We start from the raw sequence: 21420 nt of genomic DNA on the forward strand, positions 1-21420 counted from the left end.
GCCAGTCCTTTCTTAATCCCTTCCCAATTTAAAGTCGGCAATCCATTTGTAGAGGCGTATGGTCTGTAATCGTATGGTCTTTACGCCTCTACAAATGTTCATGGGCGGTGGTAACGCTTACCATCAGGCGTCCCACCAGCTCCATTGCCGACTGTGACATTTAAAAAAAAGAAAAAAAAAAAAAAATTACCTTTTACCCGTGGCTTCGCATTAAATTCGGCGCAGTTTAATAGATGTTATTATACATGCTTATAAACATACCTCTTCTCTATCTAGTAAAAAAACCCATCAAAATACATTGCATAGTTTTAGAGATCTATACATACATACATACAAAGCGACAGACGCGGGAAACGAGATTGCTTGTATTTTATGTAGTGAAAATGACTACCCCGTTATTTAAAGATGATTTTTCTTAACCAGTTTATAAATAACGGAGTTCTTATAAAACAAGTTATATAAATCCATTAATTTAAAAATAACCGATTACCAGAGCACTTTACGAAAGCTCTCTGGACCGCTGGTAATAGATAATAACCAGTAGCAAAGCTTCTTTATTCACTCATGAGTTTGGACATTTTATATATTGTCTTATTTAGGACATCGATATATAATAAAGCAGTGATTCTCAACCTTTTTTTGTTGCGGCACGATTTCAAAATTTGAAAAACAACTTTTTTTTTATTTGAAACTTTGTAATCGTGCCGCAACGTTTGAAAAAACACAAAAAAAAATATTATTTACTTACTACAACACATTGCATAAATGGTTTATAACAAAAATTTTAAATATACGACAAAGACTAATATATGCTACAATAATAACTACACGTTTATTAAGGGATCAATTAAAATATTTTTTTTTAAATGATATAATTTAACAATATTAACATTATTATCTATATGCAAAATTTGGCGGCACACCAAAGTGCCGCGGAACAGTGGTTGAGAATCACTGGAATAAAGAATTTTAAATAAAACCGAAACCAAACAACTCAAGCCAGCTGTACTTCCTGCATACTCGTAGTACCCGGCTAATAAGAAAACTATTTGTTAATTGAGAATTATTTATATAAAGCAGCACTTATACACTATGTCTAAAAATACTCTACTAATATTATAAACGAGAAATACTCTGTCTATCTCTTCTTCACGTCTAAAACCATTGAATCGATTTGGACGAAAGGTGCATAGATATTTTGTGACCCGAAAAAGGGTATAGGATGCCATTAGGCACGCGGGTAAAACCGCAGGCGGAAAGCTAATGTAATAACAAGATTTATGCATAAATTTGGGTGTAATTTAACGCTATAGTTTCCATGAATAAAGTTTTGAGGTTGAATAAGCTGGTATTACGCTGCTAAACCTCTGTAAGCGTAGTCTTTCATTACCTAATACTAATTGTAGCTTCGAATTAAACTTTTGGGGTGGATGCATTGTTAAGTATTTGGTATTTTTATACCTGTATATAATAATATAGAATTTCAGCTCTTCTAGGTTAACGGGAAACTGTTTATTAGATAACATCCAAGGTATTCACATTTATAAAGCATTTCAATGCTAACTGAAAGTTAAACTTTTCCTTCTCTTGTATTTAGTAGCTTATCGTAGGTTATAAAATTATTATTTAAATTGCTTTATTTAAAAAAAATATGTTTCTCTATGGAACCTACTTCACAAACATCAATTTGTATAATTATGATCGTCAAGTCAGGAAATATCTCAGTTTCCTCGTACAGTTTTCGTTTTTTTTAAGTTACAGTCAGCAATGGAGCTGGTGGGACGCCTGATGGTAAGCGCTACCACCGCCCATGAACATTTGGAGAGGTATAAGGTCCTTTGCAGACCTTACACCTCTACAAATGGATTGCCGACGTTTTGGGGAGGGATTAAGAAAGGATTAGCGATAGGACCGACTTTTTGGGAAGGGATTAAGAAAAGATTACGATAGGAATAAAGGAAAGAACTGGGAAGGGTAAGGAATAGGATATTTCTTTTTTTTTTTATGTCACAGCGGGCAACTGAGCTGATTGTTCGCCTGATGGTAAGCGATCACACCGCCCATGAACATTCGCAAAGGTTGGGCCTCTGCGAATGCGCTGCCCGCTTTTTTGGGATAAGGGAAAAGGAATGGATTAACGACTGGAAAGAAAATGGGCCAGTGCCGTCAAATAATACGATATAAACGCGTTAGAAAGTATAAAGGATTAAATATATGTACACAACACAACGATACAAATAAAAGTGATTAACCATATTGTTAAACACAAAATAATTCTTTATCCTACTAACTATGAAAACAAGATTTTTATAGAATAAATTTAAAACACATTGAAAAAATTTAAACCAGTATAGATCCAGGACACTTCTAAAACTCCTCTGAAGTACGTGCAAGTCCACTCAACAAAACTTCAGACCTATTATCCTTGTCCTTGGTTCCTAAAAAGTGTTTTCATTCTACCGCCCATTATAGTGAAGGGAGCTTTTAATATCTGAACTTTTATAATATAGGACTACGGAGAATAAGGAACGCAACGTTTTTTATACTGATAGGATAATTGCCTGGAGTAAATATATATTTTTTTTGGGGCTGTGGGGCTACTAAAGGAGAAGTGAAGTGTCAGATTAAATTGAATATGTATATAATTATTTGTATGATATAAGAAATTAAAATATAATAAAAATCGCTGGAAGTAAATGGTGCCTACAGAGATCGATAGTAAAACCAAACATACAACCAAATTAGGTAACTAGCTACGGAATTGTCTGTTTTTCCTAAGAAAACAGTATATTTGTATATGTTTTCTTTTCCACCAAACGTAGTAATACTTTTATAACTAACTATAAAGAATCGAACACATGCATCCATAAAAGTACACATTAACACACACATACAAACCCAATAATTTGTCAAAGCTTAACACATAATAAGCATTATAACCACACTGCGAGGCCCAAAACTATAATTATTTACAACAAAGTGGTTTCACAATTCACTGAACGACATTCATGGTGATTAGTCGAATATAAAACGCTACCCCCAGCTAGGTCGATGCACCCGTATCGACCTCCCCCCCTCCACAAGGGGAGGCTCCGTTACTATCCTAGTATCATTAGTAGGTCGATGGCAATTTGAAAACTAGATCTCGTAGATGATATAACGAGTTAGGCGTTGGTATTTTGGGAATGAATTGTGTATGCAGGTCTGTTTGTTGTTTATTTTTTGATCACGATTTTTGAACTGGAAGTTGAAACTGTCGCAATTTCGTCGTTCTTAATTAGTTCTTAGTGTTAGTCGTTATTTATATATTAACATACTCAATAACGCAGTATATTTTTACACATAGGTATAAAAACTTTTACAATAATGCCATTTAATGTTTCACGTAATTCATTTTTTAGAACTGTTATTGCACCAACCAATATTTTAAATAATATATTATAATAGTTTAAAAAAACTAAAAAACACGCTTTTATCATATTTTGCAAATTGAAAAATGGAATAATTTTATCAAATTAGTGTATTGTCATCGGTCCTCAATATATCTACAAAGTTTGAACGAAATCTGGCCGTTTAAAGTGGGTCAAAATCGCGCCCAAAGAAGTCGGTTACAAACAAACATACAAACATACAGGTGAAGCTAATAAAAAGCGTGTAAAAATATGTTACTATTCTATACTAATAATATAAGCGATGATTTTTGTATGCTTAAAGACGCTAATATTTGAGCCACGTACCGATTGCAAAATTATCTAAACAATATGTGACATCGGGCGAAGTCGGGGCGGACCACTAGTATTCTACAAACTTAGGTAAATATGTCCATTTAATAATAAGTAATAACACACTTTGCCATACTTACAGTCTCCTTTCTAACATTGGCTATGAAACTAAAATGACTATTTATTTGCGAAAACAAATCAATTAAAAGAATGAATAATCATAACAACCACTGTGCTGGGCCATATATTAGTAATTTGCTTATAAATCTTAATAAAAAATATACCTAGTTATAGAAAAAAACAAAAAAATAAGACACGACAGAAAATAATAAAAAAACAAGAAGGTTTTTGAATCCTGGCGATCCTTAAGAGAATAATAGGAAAATTTCATGAAATTATTGTATATTCAACGATCCTTCACAAGTGTACAAGTTTGATTTAAAACTATTCATTTCAAGTGGAACATCAAGTCTAAACTCGTCGGTTACATACCAAAATACAGTTGAAACTAATAGAAAGAAGTAATAATGGAGGTTTATTTATCACCACATTATGACAGCCGCGAAATCTTTAAAAATCAAAAAAATCAAAATAAAAAATGATAACTGAAAAAGATATAGATAAATGAAATAGAATAAAAAAGATTTATAAAAAAAATGAAGACAAAATGTCGTTTTTAGCACTAAAACCGATGAGTTCATGACAAACTGATTTGTTGTTGCAACATACAATATGCTACGCTTCTTCATGTAAAATATTTATTATGTATGGATGTAATAACTGTAAAGTGGCGCAGAGTTCATACAAATATGCATTTATCAACGTCTCAAGTTACGAGAGGGCACAGAACTCATAAAGCGTTGCACAGGGTTGTCAACTTCAATTTTTTGGCATCTAAAAATTCATTATGGTATTCAATTCACCTTTGTTCAGTTTTCAGCATTGTTCAGTCCTATTTACATAAATAATTCATAAATGTCACAACTAATGAATTATGATTATTCATTTCATATAGAAGGCTTACAATATTTTCACCTTTGACCTGTTTTCATAAATATATCTATAATGTCTATTCTTCTCTATGGTATATTTCCAAGGTGAGTCTATTTTTGTCTATGCCATTGATCAATATTTTATTTATTTTTGTTATAATCACAATGACATGTAGAAGGCTTCGTCCACTATTATGAAAAGATTGTCTATACAAAAACAAAATATACTGATTATTTCTAAAAACACAGTGCACATTTGTCTCTGTCCTGTTTTTTTCATCCGTGTATTAATTTAGCTTTGTTAAATTGTTTTTTGTATTGCAATTTTCGTGTATTTTATGTGTTATTTGAACTAACTTTAAATCTATCTATTTATCTGATTATTAAAATCTAATGAAAAAAAAAAGCTTTTCAAAATGGTATGAACTGTTTTTTATGCCCGAAATTGATAAGTACATTATTGTAAAGCTAAACAATTCAATTGAAATGTTAAACCATTGCAAAAATCATATAATACCAAACATACTTTCCTACCGATAAGATAAATTCATTAAAATACTGAAATATTATTTTTCAACGTGTGGACAGCCCTGACAACAACATAAAATATTTGTTATATAACAGATCGATATATGGATGTGTGCCAATTTGCCAAGGACGTGAATCAGGAGATACTGTGGAGGGCTGGATTTATATTCCTTCATCAGAGTAGACTGTACACCGAAATCTATTCTGAGTGCTTGGGAGGGCTTTGAAAATATGATCGGTATAATATTATAAATATATTAAGTATATTTTTTTCCGCATACGTCTTCGCTCGCGTGGTCAATAGCTTCGTTTCAGGAAGTTATAAGTTCATTGATCTAGATTTAGATATTTCTGCTAGCTGGCTTCATTTCGTCTGTATTTAAATTAAATTTTCGCAATATTTTTATTGATGTAACGCTCCTTTAAATAAAAAAGAAAAATTATCAGTTTTATTATAATAGATTCTTAAAAAAGACATTTACAAGCCAATATTTAAATTCATTTTGAAAAAATCGCAAACCAAAAAGCTCATAAAGTAATCAAAGAGTGTTTAAGAGACTGTTTTCGATGATTTTATATAAAATGTTCCTGCATTTTTTTAGATCATTTATTAATTTTGTAAATTAAATTCGAATAGAGTATTCACAACATGCCATCCGTTTTATCAACATTAATTCATATGAATATTTCGATTTGATTTGAATTCCGAAACGAGTTGTATCCAGAATTATGTTTGACGGTACGAACACCAAATATTGACAGACTGAACTCAACGGCGCGCTGAACGCAAACACGTGTCCATTTTAGCCATCGAGCTTACGGCAACAGAAAAGAAATGTTCATCAAATAAACTCAAACGTTATTTTTCATCGAACATTTTTTTAGAAGTGCTTTTTGATTAATACGCATGAAGAAAGAAAGAAAAATGAAGAATAAATTGTTTACCGCCAATTCTTATAATTTATAGGACACTAGCTGCGCCCCGCGGTTTCACCGGCGTAAGTCCGTATACCGTAGGAATAACGGGGTCAAAAGTTGCCTATATGTTATTCCAGTTGTCCAGCTGTCTACGTACCAAATTTCATTGAAATCGGTTCAGAAGTTTTTGCGTGAAAGAGCAACAAATACACACACATCCTTACAAACTTTCGCTTCTATAATATTAGTAGGATAGAATATTTGGGAGGTGTAAAATTTATTTAATGAGGATTTTCGATACAAAAATTGTTGAATAAAGGAAGGATGGAAAGTGTAATGAGCCAATTATACATATAATAAGCTTACGAACATCTTCTCATATATCCTATTTGTTTTAAATTTATTTAATTTGTATAAAAAACTTCAGCTTAATCCACAGGAGAGTTATTCTAAGAATATTATTTCGTTAAACGTGCAATGCAGGAGTTCTAATAGTAAACATTAAAATTAACATTTATAAAAGAGAAATGTGAAGAAATATGGACGCCAATTTATCTTTTTACTGGTTATAAATCACGTTGCTCCTGAATAAACTCAGGCATTTGACTTTTACAAATCGAGAGAATTATACGAGACGTGTTCCTGTGCTACCGTAATCCTTCTAATTCAGTAAATAAACGTTTTTGCTGGACTGCGTGGGTAAAAGGAGAGTTATGATTGCCTGTATCTAACGTCCGGTGATAATTTGACAACTCATTTGTCGTAGTTAGAAGTGTCCCTTCCTGACCCTATAGTTATATACGAAAGTTATGTTACTCTAAATTTAATATATCGGTCGCATTACTTAATTTTCAACCGACTTCAAACAAAGACACTTTAGGAGGAATGCAACTGTACTTTTAGTGTTTGTTACCTAATAATTAATTACTGACCCATAATTTTTTACTGAGTAAACCTATATTCATTATTTTTTATTTGAAAGCTGGTGCCAGCCACGTGGTCCCATCTAAACTTGGTGTAGTTCTGACAATTTGAAGAGGGTTCAGTTTTTATAATAATTATTTGCTACATATTATTATATTCGAATTCGAAATGCGAACAAAAGAAAACGATATATTTTTTTAAATGGTCATTTATTTATTTACAGAGACTAATGATGTATGAGAATGTTTTGATAAAATACTAAAACAAAACTCTCAAACATGTCTGATGTGATGATGCCTATCCGTTCTTTTTTTATTTGAGATAAAACATAGGTACATTTGTGTGATGTGATGCGTGATGAAGAGGGTCTCATAGTTTGAAGCAGAATGACACGTGTATAAAATATAATGGCAACATTAAAACGTTTTTCCTCGAATCGTCAATAGATTTTATGCCTCATTAATAATATTGAACACAATAATAAACTGTTATAAAATCTTGTAAGAAGACTTAATAGAAAATGTAATAAGTGTTTTCAAAGAAACATAAATTCAAAGAAATTATTTATTGGATTAATATAGAAAATATCTATTAATAATGTTAAAGTGCATGTAATTGTTTAATTGAATTCATATTGATTTCCAACCCTTTAGCCATAATATTTACAATTTAGACGATAAAATAATCATATTTGAAGGTTGAAACATGTGACGATAATCGAATTCTCGTGTCGACGCCATTTTGATTTCAAATGTGACTCAGCAATAATTTGATCGTTTGGTTTCTTTTTTTGATTCGTTAGTCGCTGTTATTCAGTCTGGAGTCGAACTGTAAATGTCGATTGAAAGAATATTTATTTCTATTTATTTATTGTTATTTCTTATGTTATGAGTTAATTTTTGTTAAATATGTTAAATTCTGAGCTACAAAGCGATTGAAACACGTTTTAACCTTAAAATATTGAGATTCTGGAACCAATTTCTCGACGTCACCGTAATTTTAATAAAATTTATAAAATTACAATTAAAGTCAAAGGTCAACATCTCGTTTTAGTCTCAAAATGCGGCTCTTTCGAACGTTATTAAAAATTCATAATTAACATATAAATTCAAAGCAACAAACAGTTAAAGGTAATTTAAGGAATATACAAATCATTTATAAACATTTCACAGATAATATAGTCTGTACTGTAAGCTTTTAAAAAATATATAGATAGTTTTCACACATACAGGAAAAGAATATAATAATTTCAGTAGCAATGAGACTTAATCGTTCACTGAAGGGTAAAATCTAGCTCGCAAATAAAATTTTCAATACGGCTAATAAAGTCTGAATGTGAGATTAACCTGTTTAATGAATTCTAAACGGCGCTATTACGGCGGTGAAGTAATAAAGAAAATGTTACGCAAATTTCTCAATTTAAAATTTCAAATTATAGTACGGAAAGCGGTAAATTTAAAAGTTTTTATTTACGATTTCAGCACATTATATTTGCGTATAACTAATTTGAACATTAATAGAAAACCTTAGCTTTATTTCATCATCATCATCATCAGCCCATATATGTTCCCACTGCTGGGACACAGGCCTCCTATGAGGGTTTAGTTTTATTATATATATTAGCTTTATTTATTTCATGATAATTTACAGTCAGTACATATCTGTAAATATTTTATTCATTTTATTCATGAATATTTTATTCATTTTAGACATAACCATTTTATGCGAAGAGAGCTCTTTCAAAGAAAGATCCTTTATACATTACTTGTGTATTAATTAAGAATTATATTATCATACTCTGAAATTCAACTGACAAGCTTTCCACCCCTGGATTCGCATAGACTGTCCCGGAGCTTTACTCGCATAGTTCATAGAGATAAAAAACTACCCTATTGGTATTCTCGAGCCTCAAACCTTATATATACCAAATTTCAGACAAGTTCACGCGTGAAGACGAGACACGGAGAGCTATTTTCACATTTATAATATACCAGGTGCGCCCCGCGGTTTCACCCGCGTAAGTCCGTATCCCGTAGGAATATCGGGATAAAAAGCCTGCCTTTTTTTGCCTGCCTAGCCTTGCCTATATATTATTACAGTTGTTCAGCTATCTACTTACCAAATTTCATTGCAATTGTTTCAGTAGTTTTTGCGTTAAAGAGCAAACAACCCACACACATCCTTACAAACTTTCGCATTTATAATATTAGTAGGATAGGAAATTTAGTAGACTAATATCCCTAATATTAGTCTACTAAATTTGTGATATCGAGTGGAATTTATTAATTTTTTTTACTAAACAGCCTGAAGACTCTTCAACGAACGTCTTATGTCAAGAAGCCCTTAAAACAAGATTATACTTCAGTTACACTCGTTGGAATGCTCCGGAGGAATTATCAGTCCTAAACAAACTGGCCAATCCTAAAACGTTTGATTCAATTTGTCAAGCCTTAATTAGTTTCACGGTATCTTAGAATATATTTTCATAGAATTAAACGGAATCGTAGATAATTGTTTGTAATTAAAAACTATTCGCCTCCAAATTGTCATAACTAGATCAAATTTTAATGAGACCACATGGGAAGCACCAAATTTGATTATAAAAATCGGCTTACTCAAAAAAGTTATGAGGTTACAAACACATAAATTAGTATCGATTCGACAACTCTCCCTGTTCAAGTCATACATCAAGTCGCTTAAAAAGTGTAGCCTATAGTCACACTATGTGCATATATAGGATCTTTATAATATGATGATTTGTTTCGAACGAGTATTAACGTTTTGTATGTATCAGTGGCAATGTTTTATCTCCAAAATGAATGAGTGAAATGTTGTGTTGCCTTTAATTATAAATTGTATTTTTTAATATTGATTTTTATTGTTTTTTTTTTACTAACATAATTGTAAGTCATGTTACTAACAAGTGAGCTTCTGTTGCTTAAATCCTACTACTATTGTAAATGCGAAAGTTTGTAAGGAAGTGTGTGTGTGTTTGTTGCTCTTTCACGCAAAAACTTCTGAACTGCTTGCAATGAAATTTGGTACGTAGACAGCTGGACAACTGGAATAACATAAAGGCAACTTTTTATCCCGATATTCCTACGGGACACGGACTTACGCGGGTGAAACCACGGGGCGCAGCTAGAAAAATATATTCTTATTATTGAGAGCAAAAAATAGGTAAATTTAAAATTATAGGACGATACAATCCAGAAATACAAAAGACATAATTTCAATGCACGTTTATCTGCAAGTTAATGCCGCCAGTTGTTAAGCCGCAAATTTCTCTCCACTTAAGAATAACATTAAACCTGACCTTCTAGAAACGAATAGATACGAAAAAATCGCATTCAATTTATTTAAATGCAGTTCAAACTTGGTCAAGTTGCACCAGAGAAATGAAATGGCAGCGCCGGCTGCCTCTTCAGGCGTTGAGAACGAAAAACTCAACCTTCCACCGGAATCGTGCAAATTAATTGTGCTAGCCAACCTGCCGCAAATTTTAAATTAAGTTTTTTAAGTATGCCTCAAGTGTGGCGGTGTTTTGCAATTTGGTGTTCCGTTTTAATGCGTTTAGGTTGTTTTAACTAGTGTTGCTTGGTGAGATAAGAGTTTTAATTAATTCTAAGAAATATTTGATGAGAGCGGAGGGTATAGTTATATAGGTTTATGTATAGTTTCACCCTTACCAACCTTTTTCTTTTCATCAATCCCTTCCTTTATATGTTATATTTGAAGTCGCAGTCCATTTGCGAAGGCGAAAGGTTTGAGGTGACAAACAAAAATTACCCGACTTTGTAGTCGGTTAAAATAGGCGTAGGTGTCAGTGTAATGTCTGATTTATTAACACGGGAATTGTATAAGTGACTAACAATATTATTTAATTAAAAAATATTCCTTACAAAACCGAATTATCAGAAAATTATTAAATTTCCTATAATCCGATTATAATAAAAAGATGTAATAAGAAAAGCGCTCAACTGTGAATCCGACTCGCGATACAAAGGGTTCCGTACAACTAAACTAAAGGGTAACTGGAAAAAACGGTCATTCATTCAATTAATGTCCATATTAAGCATTGCTTAATAAAAATTAGTTATTGTTTGTTGCTATAGCGGCAGTAGGAGTACCTCTAAACTTGTAACTGTCTAGCACGAAACAGACAGTCTATGTATCTAATGACGGTCCCATTTTATGTGTTGGTGGGTACAGAGTCCTAAGAATCATACGTTCAAGTACACTTATAAGTTGTCTAGTTTTGCTGCGCTAAAGTTTAGAAGAAATATTCTCATCACGACGAATATTTTAAATGGGAAGGTAACTACAGTCTTTCTCCTTTTACACTTAAACCACTGAACCGATTAGAATGAAATTTGGTAAAGGGAAATTTCGGACCAGAGACAAAACAAGTAAATATCCTGTATCTTTTACTCAGTACAGTATTTTTAAAATCCCACAGATCTTGGAATAATGCGAGAAAACTCCGAAATGCCTGTCTGTCGAAAATAATACGAGAATTTTCTAGAAAACATATTTATTTTTAAATAAATAGTTGCTCCAGAATATTTCAAACACATTACACTAAAACCTATGAAAGTTCTATTAAATACCTATTTCCTTTGAGCATTGGTGTGGACTTCCTGCGTTCAACTAAGCGCCTTCCGTTATAGGAAGTAATTTTCGGCGTGATTTATCACTGAAATATTAACGGAATGTAGATTAGATCCACATAATAATTATTTTCTAAGTCGACACAAAGTGAAAATGGACTTTCACTGCCCACCGGCTCGAGGAAATTGTAATTATTATAAAATCATTACTGCTTAGGTTTGTATGATTGATGAGCAGAGCGTTTGCGCCTTGATTTCACATTGCTTTTAGTATAAAATGATGTAAAATTTATAGACAAAAATGTGGCTATTTTATTATTATAAATGACGTAGAAGACAAATTATCAAATTGAATGAGATGATTGAAAATAAATAAGACAAAAGGGATGCCCTAAAGCGTCTCTCTTGTCTATAATAGATTTTCAGTACGTTATTGTAATATAAAGTATTTTAGCCGAAATGATATACTTATCAAATTGTTAGGAAACCGGCATGTTGAAGAATCAAAAGTTCAACGACATATGATCCCCATAGGAGGCCCGTGTCCCTGCAGTGGGAACATATACCGTCTGGACTGTTATTATACATATATTTTTTACATTTTCATTATAACATATCTGCGTCTATATGTCAATATTTTAAAGATAAAAGATGCTAAAGAATTTCTTCATTGTAGTAATTATAATAATTGTGAAAAAATAGAGACTACTTTAAATTAGATTATAGCCTATGTCTCTCAGGGAAGTAACAGTTTTCAAATGGTGAAAGAAATTTCGTAATCGGCCCAGTAGTTTTTGTATGAAAACCAGGAAACATACAAGTTACATCCTAAACTTTCCTCTTTTAATATAAGTCTCTACCATTTCATACATATATAAATATACTAGCATTTCGCCCGCGGCATTGCCCGCATAGTTGCAGGAAAGATAAACCTGGTGTGTACCGGCAAAGTTCCAGTTCCCGTTAGATTTCCGGGATAAAAACTATCCTATGTCCTTTCTAGTATCTCAAACTATCACTGTAGCAAATATCAACATGATCGGTTTAGCCGTTATTGAGTTATAAAAGTGTAACTAACTCGACTTTCTTTTATATATATAGATATGATATGAAAATACATTTCCGCTCTTTTATATAATGTGTCTTCAGCCTTACAACTTAGCGAGTAAACTTGTTCAGTAATAATGTGGCATTACAGTGGTTCGTGACATAGTCGCGTGTTGGGGGCGGAAGTGAGAGCGATTCGACTGATTACAAGCATTTGTGACAGTGTATACAGCCCTTATTTGGTACTGAGACGTAAAGCCGAATTTAGTAAAGGGCTATAGTTTAATAAATATATAAAAATATACACGCGCGGGATGTCAATAGCACATGATAAGGTGAAAACTTAGTTCTGTAAAATTAAACGTTGCATATCATTGGTATAAGTGATTTTCTGGTATAAACGCGTTCAAACAAACAAACTCTTCCTTTTTTTATGTCACCGTCAGCAATGGAGCTGGTCGCCTGATGATAAGCGCTACCACCGCTCATGAACATTTGGAGAGGCGTAAGGTTAATTGCAGACATTATGCCTTTATAAATGGATTGTCGACTACAAATTGGAAAGGGATTAAGAAAGGATTGATAGAGAAGAACTAAGGAAAGGGCTGGAAGAGAGGCCACTCACTGAACGAAACACAGCAGTCTTCTGTGTGGTACTTCCCCGCAGCTTGCCCAATTCGTGCCGAAACGTGCTCGACTACCATATATAAACAACAAAAAAAATCTTCACCTTTATGTCATTAGTAAAGATAGATCGTATTTTCCCTATCTGGTTATAATTATTTCTAATGAGGAAACTACAACCACTTTTATTAAAAACGTGTTTTAATTAATCAAACATACCCATACAACCCGATACAGTAATATTGTCCTATAACCCGACGCTGTAAAGTCGTCCTCAACCCGTCACTAATGTCGTCCTGAACCCAAACATCTCAGAATGTGCTGAGGCAAGATCGTTAGGAAATGATACGTGACCTCTATCTACATAATGCTATCGTAAAATACAGATGTTAGCGATACTGTACAGATAGTTTCTGATGACAAAAGCGAAATGTATTCAATAAGATGCAAGAATTTTCAACGATTCCAGAATATAACAAAAAATTATCGGAATTGGTATATTTAAACTAAACGCTGCTACTTCAAAATTCTCTATTCTATTAAAGAAAACCTATCTAAATTATCTTTATAAATAAATAAGCTTATTAAATAATTTTTGTTGATATATATTGAAATTTGAACTATTTCTATAGTTGTATTTACTGATTTGATGATATTGTTAAGTCCTCTTTATGATATTCTATATTTAATCGTTCAAAAACAGTTGAAAATTAAAACAAACGTGTTAAATTCGACATAAAAACTGTTTCTATTATAACCAAAACAATTCACACAAAAACTTAGTCTTTTTAATATTTATACACAATAATGTAACGTTTAAAATAAAAGGATTATATAAGCAATAAGCTTGAACTCTTTCACCATACCTTCGTAATACTAACTGCGCAATAACACAATAAGTCGGAATATTCCAGAAGATGAATTACCTTAGTCGGAAAATGCTTTGTAACGCCGAAGCTTGGATCACGGCCGAACAATCCATTAGCCAAACAATGGATACAGCTCTAGTGGATACGCTAAGTTGATATTGTTGCATGTTAATGCTGTTATTTATTTATTATATTAATATATGCTATGGTATATAAGAAGTTGATATTTAAAGTGAACACTCTTATGAAGGATGCTTTTATACGTTAGTTTCTTTCGTGTAGTCTTTTATATTTAAAATTTGATTATGCATGCTTTTTGAATATGATTATGACTTTTGTATATATTTAATTATTTCAGGTCATCTAATTGGTTGTTATGAATAATGAAAACTTTATTTTAATACCTTTCTGAATAAACAAATAATTTTCATTACTATTTAACACTCAGGGCTAATCTTTCAATTATTGGTTAAAATTTATTCATCGTGTAACCATTTCAAAAATGAGTTCTTATTGTTTGAGTTTTGACATTTCAGGTGTAATATTTCTATTTGATAATACTTCACTGCCCGGAATCGCTGATAATCCAACCAGCTTTTGCCCACGGTTGTACACGCGTTAAATTTGGAGTAGTTTAATACATATTATACATACCAATCTTCCTCTTGAATAACTCTATCTATTAAAAAAAACTCCATCAAACTCCACCAAAGTCAGTGTAGTTTTAAAGATCCAAGCATACATAGGGACAGATGCGGAAAGCGACTTTGTTTTATACTATGTAGTGATTACTAATAATTATGGTACACTGTTACGCACCGCTTTTCTATATAGCCCAAGAGAACATACTCTAATCATGGACAGATGCCTGGCTCAAAGGAGTCTTGTCATGTTTCACATAGTTAATATGCCGCCGCCAGTTGCCATAATACCTTGTTCAAGTTTATGCAACGGAGACTGGTGTTTAGCCGCGGCATTGTTCGCAATTAGATTAAATTTGATCCGACATTATCAATACCCAGTATTTGTTCTCTACGCAGCCTTTATATCTATTATAAAGCGAAGAGTTTTTTTGTTTTTTGAACACACTAATCTCAGGAAATACTGATCCGATTTGAAAAATTATTTCAGTGTTAGATAGCCCATGTGTTAAGAAAAGCTATATGCTATATAAGTAGCACGAGCAAAGCTGGGGCGGACCGCTAGTAAAGTAATAAAATAGTAGAAAAGCTATTCATTGATTGATTACACAGTTATTTAAGCCGCATTCTAGAGTCCAGAACAGAAGCTTCATAACATAATATGTATTATGATATTGGGACCATTTTGTAACGGAATTACTAAACGTTTTGATTATTTTTTAAATTAATATTAATTTTAACGTGTATTAGGTATGGATGTGTCAAGTGACATCTGCCAACCCGCACTTGGACAGTGTGATGGATTATGGCTTCAACCCTCGTAGGAGGCATCCTCCTCCTCCGAGTCTCTAGTGGAAATATGTATGGGCTGATGATAATGAGGAATGGATGTATGCAAGGAGTGCATTGCGTCGGCGTTGTCCTATTCATCACCCATCCCAGTCCATTCCTTCTTTCCAGTCGTCTATACCCTTACTCCATAAAAGTGGGCAGCGCATCCACAGAAGCACTACCTCTACGAATGTGGACAGTGGTGATCGCTTACCACCAGGCAAACCACTAGCTCAGTTGCCCGCTATGGCATAAATAATATAAATTTGAATATATTTAAGAACTGTAGTTATATACTTGAGAAAATAAGTGCTTAAGCGAACAAATAAGTCATAAAACGCATGTAGAAAGTAGTCTGGGAATAAGAGAGCTATTTAACGCACTCTATAATAAAATTACAATGTTACCTACAGTTAGATTTTTTTCAATTGCATTAAGGGTTCAAATTACTTTAAGAAGGCTAGTACCCCGATAGTGGGACTATATATGGGCTGATAAAGACATTGATGATGGATAGTTTAACCGTTATATCTAAACACAACGCTCTTACTAAATGTAGATTGCACTTATTAATCTAACTATTATTGTATAAAAAAAAGTCCCATGTCCCCTAGTGGAGTATGGGGCAGATGATATTTATCTAATTCACTGATCGATTTTCCTTATGAACGAGTAGGATATCAGCCTTATGTGTCCTGCCAGACCGAGACATTCTTTTTGTGCGCCTCCACCGGGATTCGAACCCAGGACCCCCGGGTTCTACGCTCACGCGTTCACCACTATACCAAGGAAGCGGTCAATTGTATACAGCGCTTGGTTAAATATAACAGTTTACCACGTGTAGTCAACTAGCTACAGTACATTCGCAACGTCTGCCACAGACCCACTATTCATAAGCGTTATGAATATTGTATCGGCGATAATTGAAATTACTCATTCACAGTCGGGTGATTGCAACAACGCATTTAAAATTCCGTTTCATGACACACTTCTATGGTTATTGTTTGTAAGGACTGTTTGTGAAGCTGCAGATACAAATATGTTCTTTTCACTTGTACATGACCTTTGTAAAGAAAGAAAGAAGAAAGAAAAACTTTTATTCCATCTTAAAAACACTACTTACAATTACGAATACACCAAAGAAAGAATAAACAAGTAACTATATATTTAAAAATAAATGAATTTTTATAATGATGTAATGGAAACACGTCATATATCCGCATAATTATGATGGAAGAAACGCTCAGCAGGTGCCATTCCAGGACAAGACTAGATATGACGCCGATAAACAACGCCAAAAAACAAAGAGAAAAGGTCGTCTTCAGTGATGTAGAATTGATAGAATAAGGAGTGTATTTGTTTGCTCGTGTACGCTTGTAACAACAGCAGTGGCTCAGTGGTGGACCTCACACTTAAATCGAAATGTCGGGGGTTCGGGACCAGGCGAATAAATTGTACTTGTATTTTTCTGCGTATTATATATATCACCACTACTCAAAACATGTAAGAAAACCCGCATAACAAATAATCAAAACTTCTATTCGACATCTGCCAACCCGCACTTATCCAGCGTGGTGAATTATAGCAGAACCCTCATAGGATGCCTGTGTCCCAGCAGTGGGAATAAGTATGAGCTGATGATGATAATAATGACCATATACGTTTGTAATATAGAAGGCGATTCAGTAGCGTTCGGGTACTGAAATTTGGTGACGACTATGAAACATTGTTTGTTGTATTCGCCATATTAATTATTGGGTTTTCCCTCGTAACTCCTTGTGAGCATTCATAAGTCTTGGGTCATAAAGGTTCCTTTTGTAGCAAATTTACGATCCTGGGTTGAGATTTGTATGAAAGGATGTTTACGTGCGGAATAATCTAGAAATTTTTGCCCGGGCTACCGCCGTAAGCTTACATATTTTTATATGATTTTTAACATTATGCGAAATAGGGATTTTCCATGTTGGTCTCACCTTTGACCTACGCACCGATCGTTAGTAATATAATTGTGGATTTAATCGATACAATTTAGAAATGGAACCTAAACGAAGACTTACCTACATAGTAATAAAGTAAAACATTAGTGGACATAGAATTTAGGACGAACCTGAACCCAGACATACCTACATACTATAAAATATATACTTAGTAACATTGTTACCGTCCTTTGTTAGAACAATTCATCGCTAAGCAACACATCAGGTCCACCTTACATCTCATTGATATTCCGAGAAAGTATCCCTAGGTCTTAAGAGTTTTAACACGAACAACCTAACTTGTTAGTAACTTAAGTGTTTACGAACTTCCACTTTTACGAAGTCATTAATTTGAGCTTCTTGCCACGCGGAGATTTTGCCTTTGATTCTTAAGTTTTATGATATTTGACTTTTAGGTTTTCAATGTCCGATATTTTGTGAATATGTGGGAATCGAACACGCTTCGGCACGAAGTGGGCAAGATGAAACACCCCCACAGAATCGGCGTGAAATAGAAGCATGCTACTGGGTTTCTTTCCTACAGTAAGTGATGGAGCCGGAGGGCCTTTTTCTTTACTTCGCCCTTCCCAGTCCATTCCTTCTTTCCAGTCGTAAATCTTTTAATTATCCCTTCCCTCTTAAAAGCGGGCAGCGCACTGCGGGGGCGCTAACTATGTGAATATTTTTGGGCGGTGGTGATCGCATACCATTAGGCGAACAACCAGTTCGGCTGCCCGCTAGGACATAATAAAAGAAAATGTATCATCAGTTGTAAGTTGGTCGTACATACATATAAAGAGCTTTCAATATGATTTCATAACTCCATAACTCAGCTTTAAAATCTCCCCTTAAATATTGAACTCAACGACAAAACAAGCATATTATGAAGACTAAAAATCACACAAGATTTAGCACTGAATAATTCTATATCACATCTTGTTTATGAGGCATCCCCCATAATAGTCTGTTGTGTGAATAACACATTTAATAATGCCAAATGCGGTTTCGGATTTAGGCATTAGATTAGTGGAATTATTAACATTTGTATACGTCTAGCAGTTACCCAATTAAGCGACGACATGAAACAATTCAGCAATTGAAATCTCATTATACAGCCTGGTAAATATTCATTAAACTTTAAAGGGATATTACAGCTTTTAATAAAATTTTTAAATATGTAGAGGGCCAGTTCGAAGATCTAATTCTAATTTAATATATTGTTAAGTTATATAATAATTACTTTATATACAACATTTAGTCCGATTATAGATTTCGTAAGAATATTTTATGTAAGCAGAAGCGGTAATAAAAGTACTGAAATGTTGGAAGAAGCTTGAGTTTCTTTTATTATGATTAATTTAAAATATCGGTGCAGACGTTACAGAGACTGCCCATTGTTCAAGGTATTTATATTAATTATAATAAATAAATATCCTATAATAAATTAAAATCCGACCAGAAACGATTTGTTAAACTCTTCTTTTAAATTTATACCAATCAATTATACCATTTTTACAACCCAAAATGACTCACCATCATAAACAACACCTCGCACCAGTTCAGCTGTATCGAACACGGGGTGGCTAACCGTCAAATTCACTTCACTTTCACTGTCACCTAGCGTCACCACCTCAGCACTGTCACTCGAGATCCTCGCGTAATCACACGCGTCACTTATTGCTTCTACTGTAGTCATATCTGTGGTAGTTTCATCATATATCTCTATGGGAAGTTCCAGGTTGTCATCAAATGAATCTATTGGTAGGTCTTGATTACCTTCCAGCTTGGTTTCTTCAAAAGGTGGTCCCGGTGACCTGCCTGGAGCAGGGTCTCCACTGGGTAAATTCAGCATGGATGTATAGGGTAATAGGATGGTGAGGATTGGCAGAATAATGTGGATTGGACAGCGATTCATGGTGATTGGTTGCATGGAATACGTTGGAGATCCCATTGTGGAGGCTATGTTATGTTTGGTTTACCGCTCATGGTTGATACCTGGAACAAAAATCACATTATTACTATAGATCCTCCACTAAAGTAATTTAGTAATCTATATTTTAAGATTGTAAATAGCTGACCTTATAGGTCCGTTAAGTCTCTTGAAAGTTTAATGTTTACGTTTTTAAGATTTTGTTTTATCTTACCAAAAGTATCAAATAATTAATGTGCTGTCGAATTGGAAATCAAGAAAAAGCACACAAATCGACAACTATTTTGAAGCTGATGTTCCTCAGATATTTTATTTTAAACTAACGTTCATGATGTACTAGCTGCGCCCCGCGGTTTCACCCGCATAAGTCCGTATCCCGTAGGAATATCGGGATAAAAAGTTGCCTATATGTTATTCCAGTTGTCCAGCTGTCTACGTACCAAATTTCATTGCAAACGGTTCAGTAGTCTTTGCGTGAAAGAGCAACAAACGCACACACACATCCTTACAAACTTTCGCATTTATAATATTAGTAGGATATTTAAGTAATAGACATATCATAGATTTGCCCCTTTCATGAAAATGTAGAGAAAAGTGGTTGAAATACAGTATATATAAATGAAGACTCTAAAACTTCTAAAAAAAAGATGAATAAAGATTCTTTTTATGTTTATTTATAACTTTAGTCTTATTTTTATCAATTTCAAAGCTAAACGGTTAAATACACAAGCCTCAAAAAAACAAAACAATTATCCCCAAGTCCCATTTCGATTTTATTTTAATGTAATTAAACTACCTTTGACTTGAAAAGTTAATATTTTTCTTTTAATCTGAAACGGTCCGGCGGGAATTAATCAATTATATGGCTCTCAGATGAAGATAAAGTTCTGTGAATTTAATTTCTCTTAAAATTACCTTCGTTTACCGATATCTGTTGGATCTCTCGAGGGTTGGAGTGATTCGTAATTTATTTTTACGAGCGATTTCGACCTTGACATGATTCACCTAAACTTGTGCTAATGACAATTTGTATATATGGTAATAGGATCCGGAATAGAACCCCTAATAATATAGTAACAGAGAAAATAACTCTGTCTGTCTGTCACTTTTTACACCTAAACAAAAGAACCGTATTGGATGAAATTTCGTACAGAGATAATTCGAAATCCGAAAAAGGACATAGGATTATTTTCATCCCGGAAATTCTGTGGGAACGGGAATCTCGGACATGTGTTTTTCCTTTAACAACGCGGGCGAAGCCGTGAACGGCAAGCTAATATAGAATAATATGTTTATTTATCACTAGCTGTGACCCGTGGTTGAAACCGCGTATGTCCGTATCCCGTAGAAATATCGGTATAAAAAGTGCCTATGTGTTATTTCAGTTGTCCAGCTATTCACAAAGCAAATTTCATTGCAATCGGTTCGGTAGTTTTTGCGTGAAAGAGTAACAGACGCACACATACATATGCATCCATCCTCACAAACTTTCGCATTTATAGTATTATTATTCGCCAATAGATGTCAGGAAGAGTCATAATAAATTCTCCGAGATTCCGAGATTCCATATATATATACACAAGAATTGCTCGTTTAAAGATATATGATATATCTTCTACCCCACAATATATCCATGTTCATTCAATTAATAGGACTCTTATTGTTTATGATTATATTCTTCCATTGTATAATTTATTTTCCAGAAGTACCATATTTAATATATTAAATTTAACGTTGCTTTTAGTAGCTGTTACATAACACAACAAAGCTTATATATACTAGCTTTCCGCCGCGGCTTCGCGCTCGAA

The 21420-nt window shown here is 33.5% G+C and overlaps 1 protein-coding gene across 1 annotated transcript in view; it reads right to left on the reverse strand.

The window, feature by feature from the left end:
- The window catches only part of LOC119828184, a 172872-nt gene that overhangs the window by 107010 nt on the left and 44442 nt on the right, over window positions 1–21420 (reverse strand). The window contains exon 2 of the mRNA XM_038350285.1: window positions 19216–19677. Coding sequence (XP_038206213.1) covers window positions 19216–19633 — 418 coding nt within the window. The 5' untranslated portion in view covers window positions 19634–19677. The remainder of the gene's footprint in view (window positions 1–19215; window positions 19678–21420) is intronic.

Source organism: Zerene cesonia, chromosome 7, assembly GCF_012273895.1.
Source record: "Zerene cesonia ecotype Mississippi chromosome 7, Zerene_cesonia_1.1, whole genome shotgun sequence".
Taxonomy (NCBI): Eukaryota; Metazoa; Arthropoda; class Insecta; order Lepidoptera; family Pieridae; genus Zerene; species Zerene cesonia.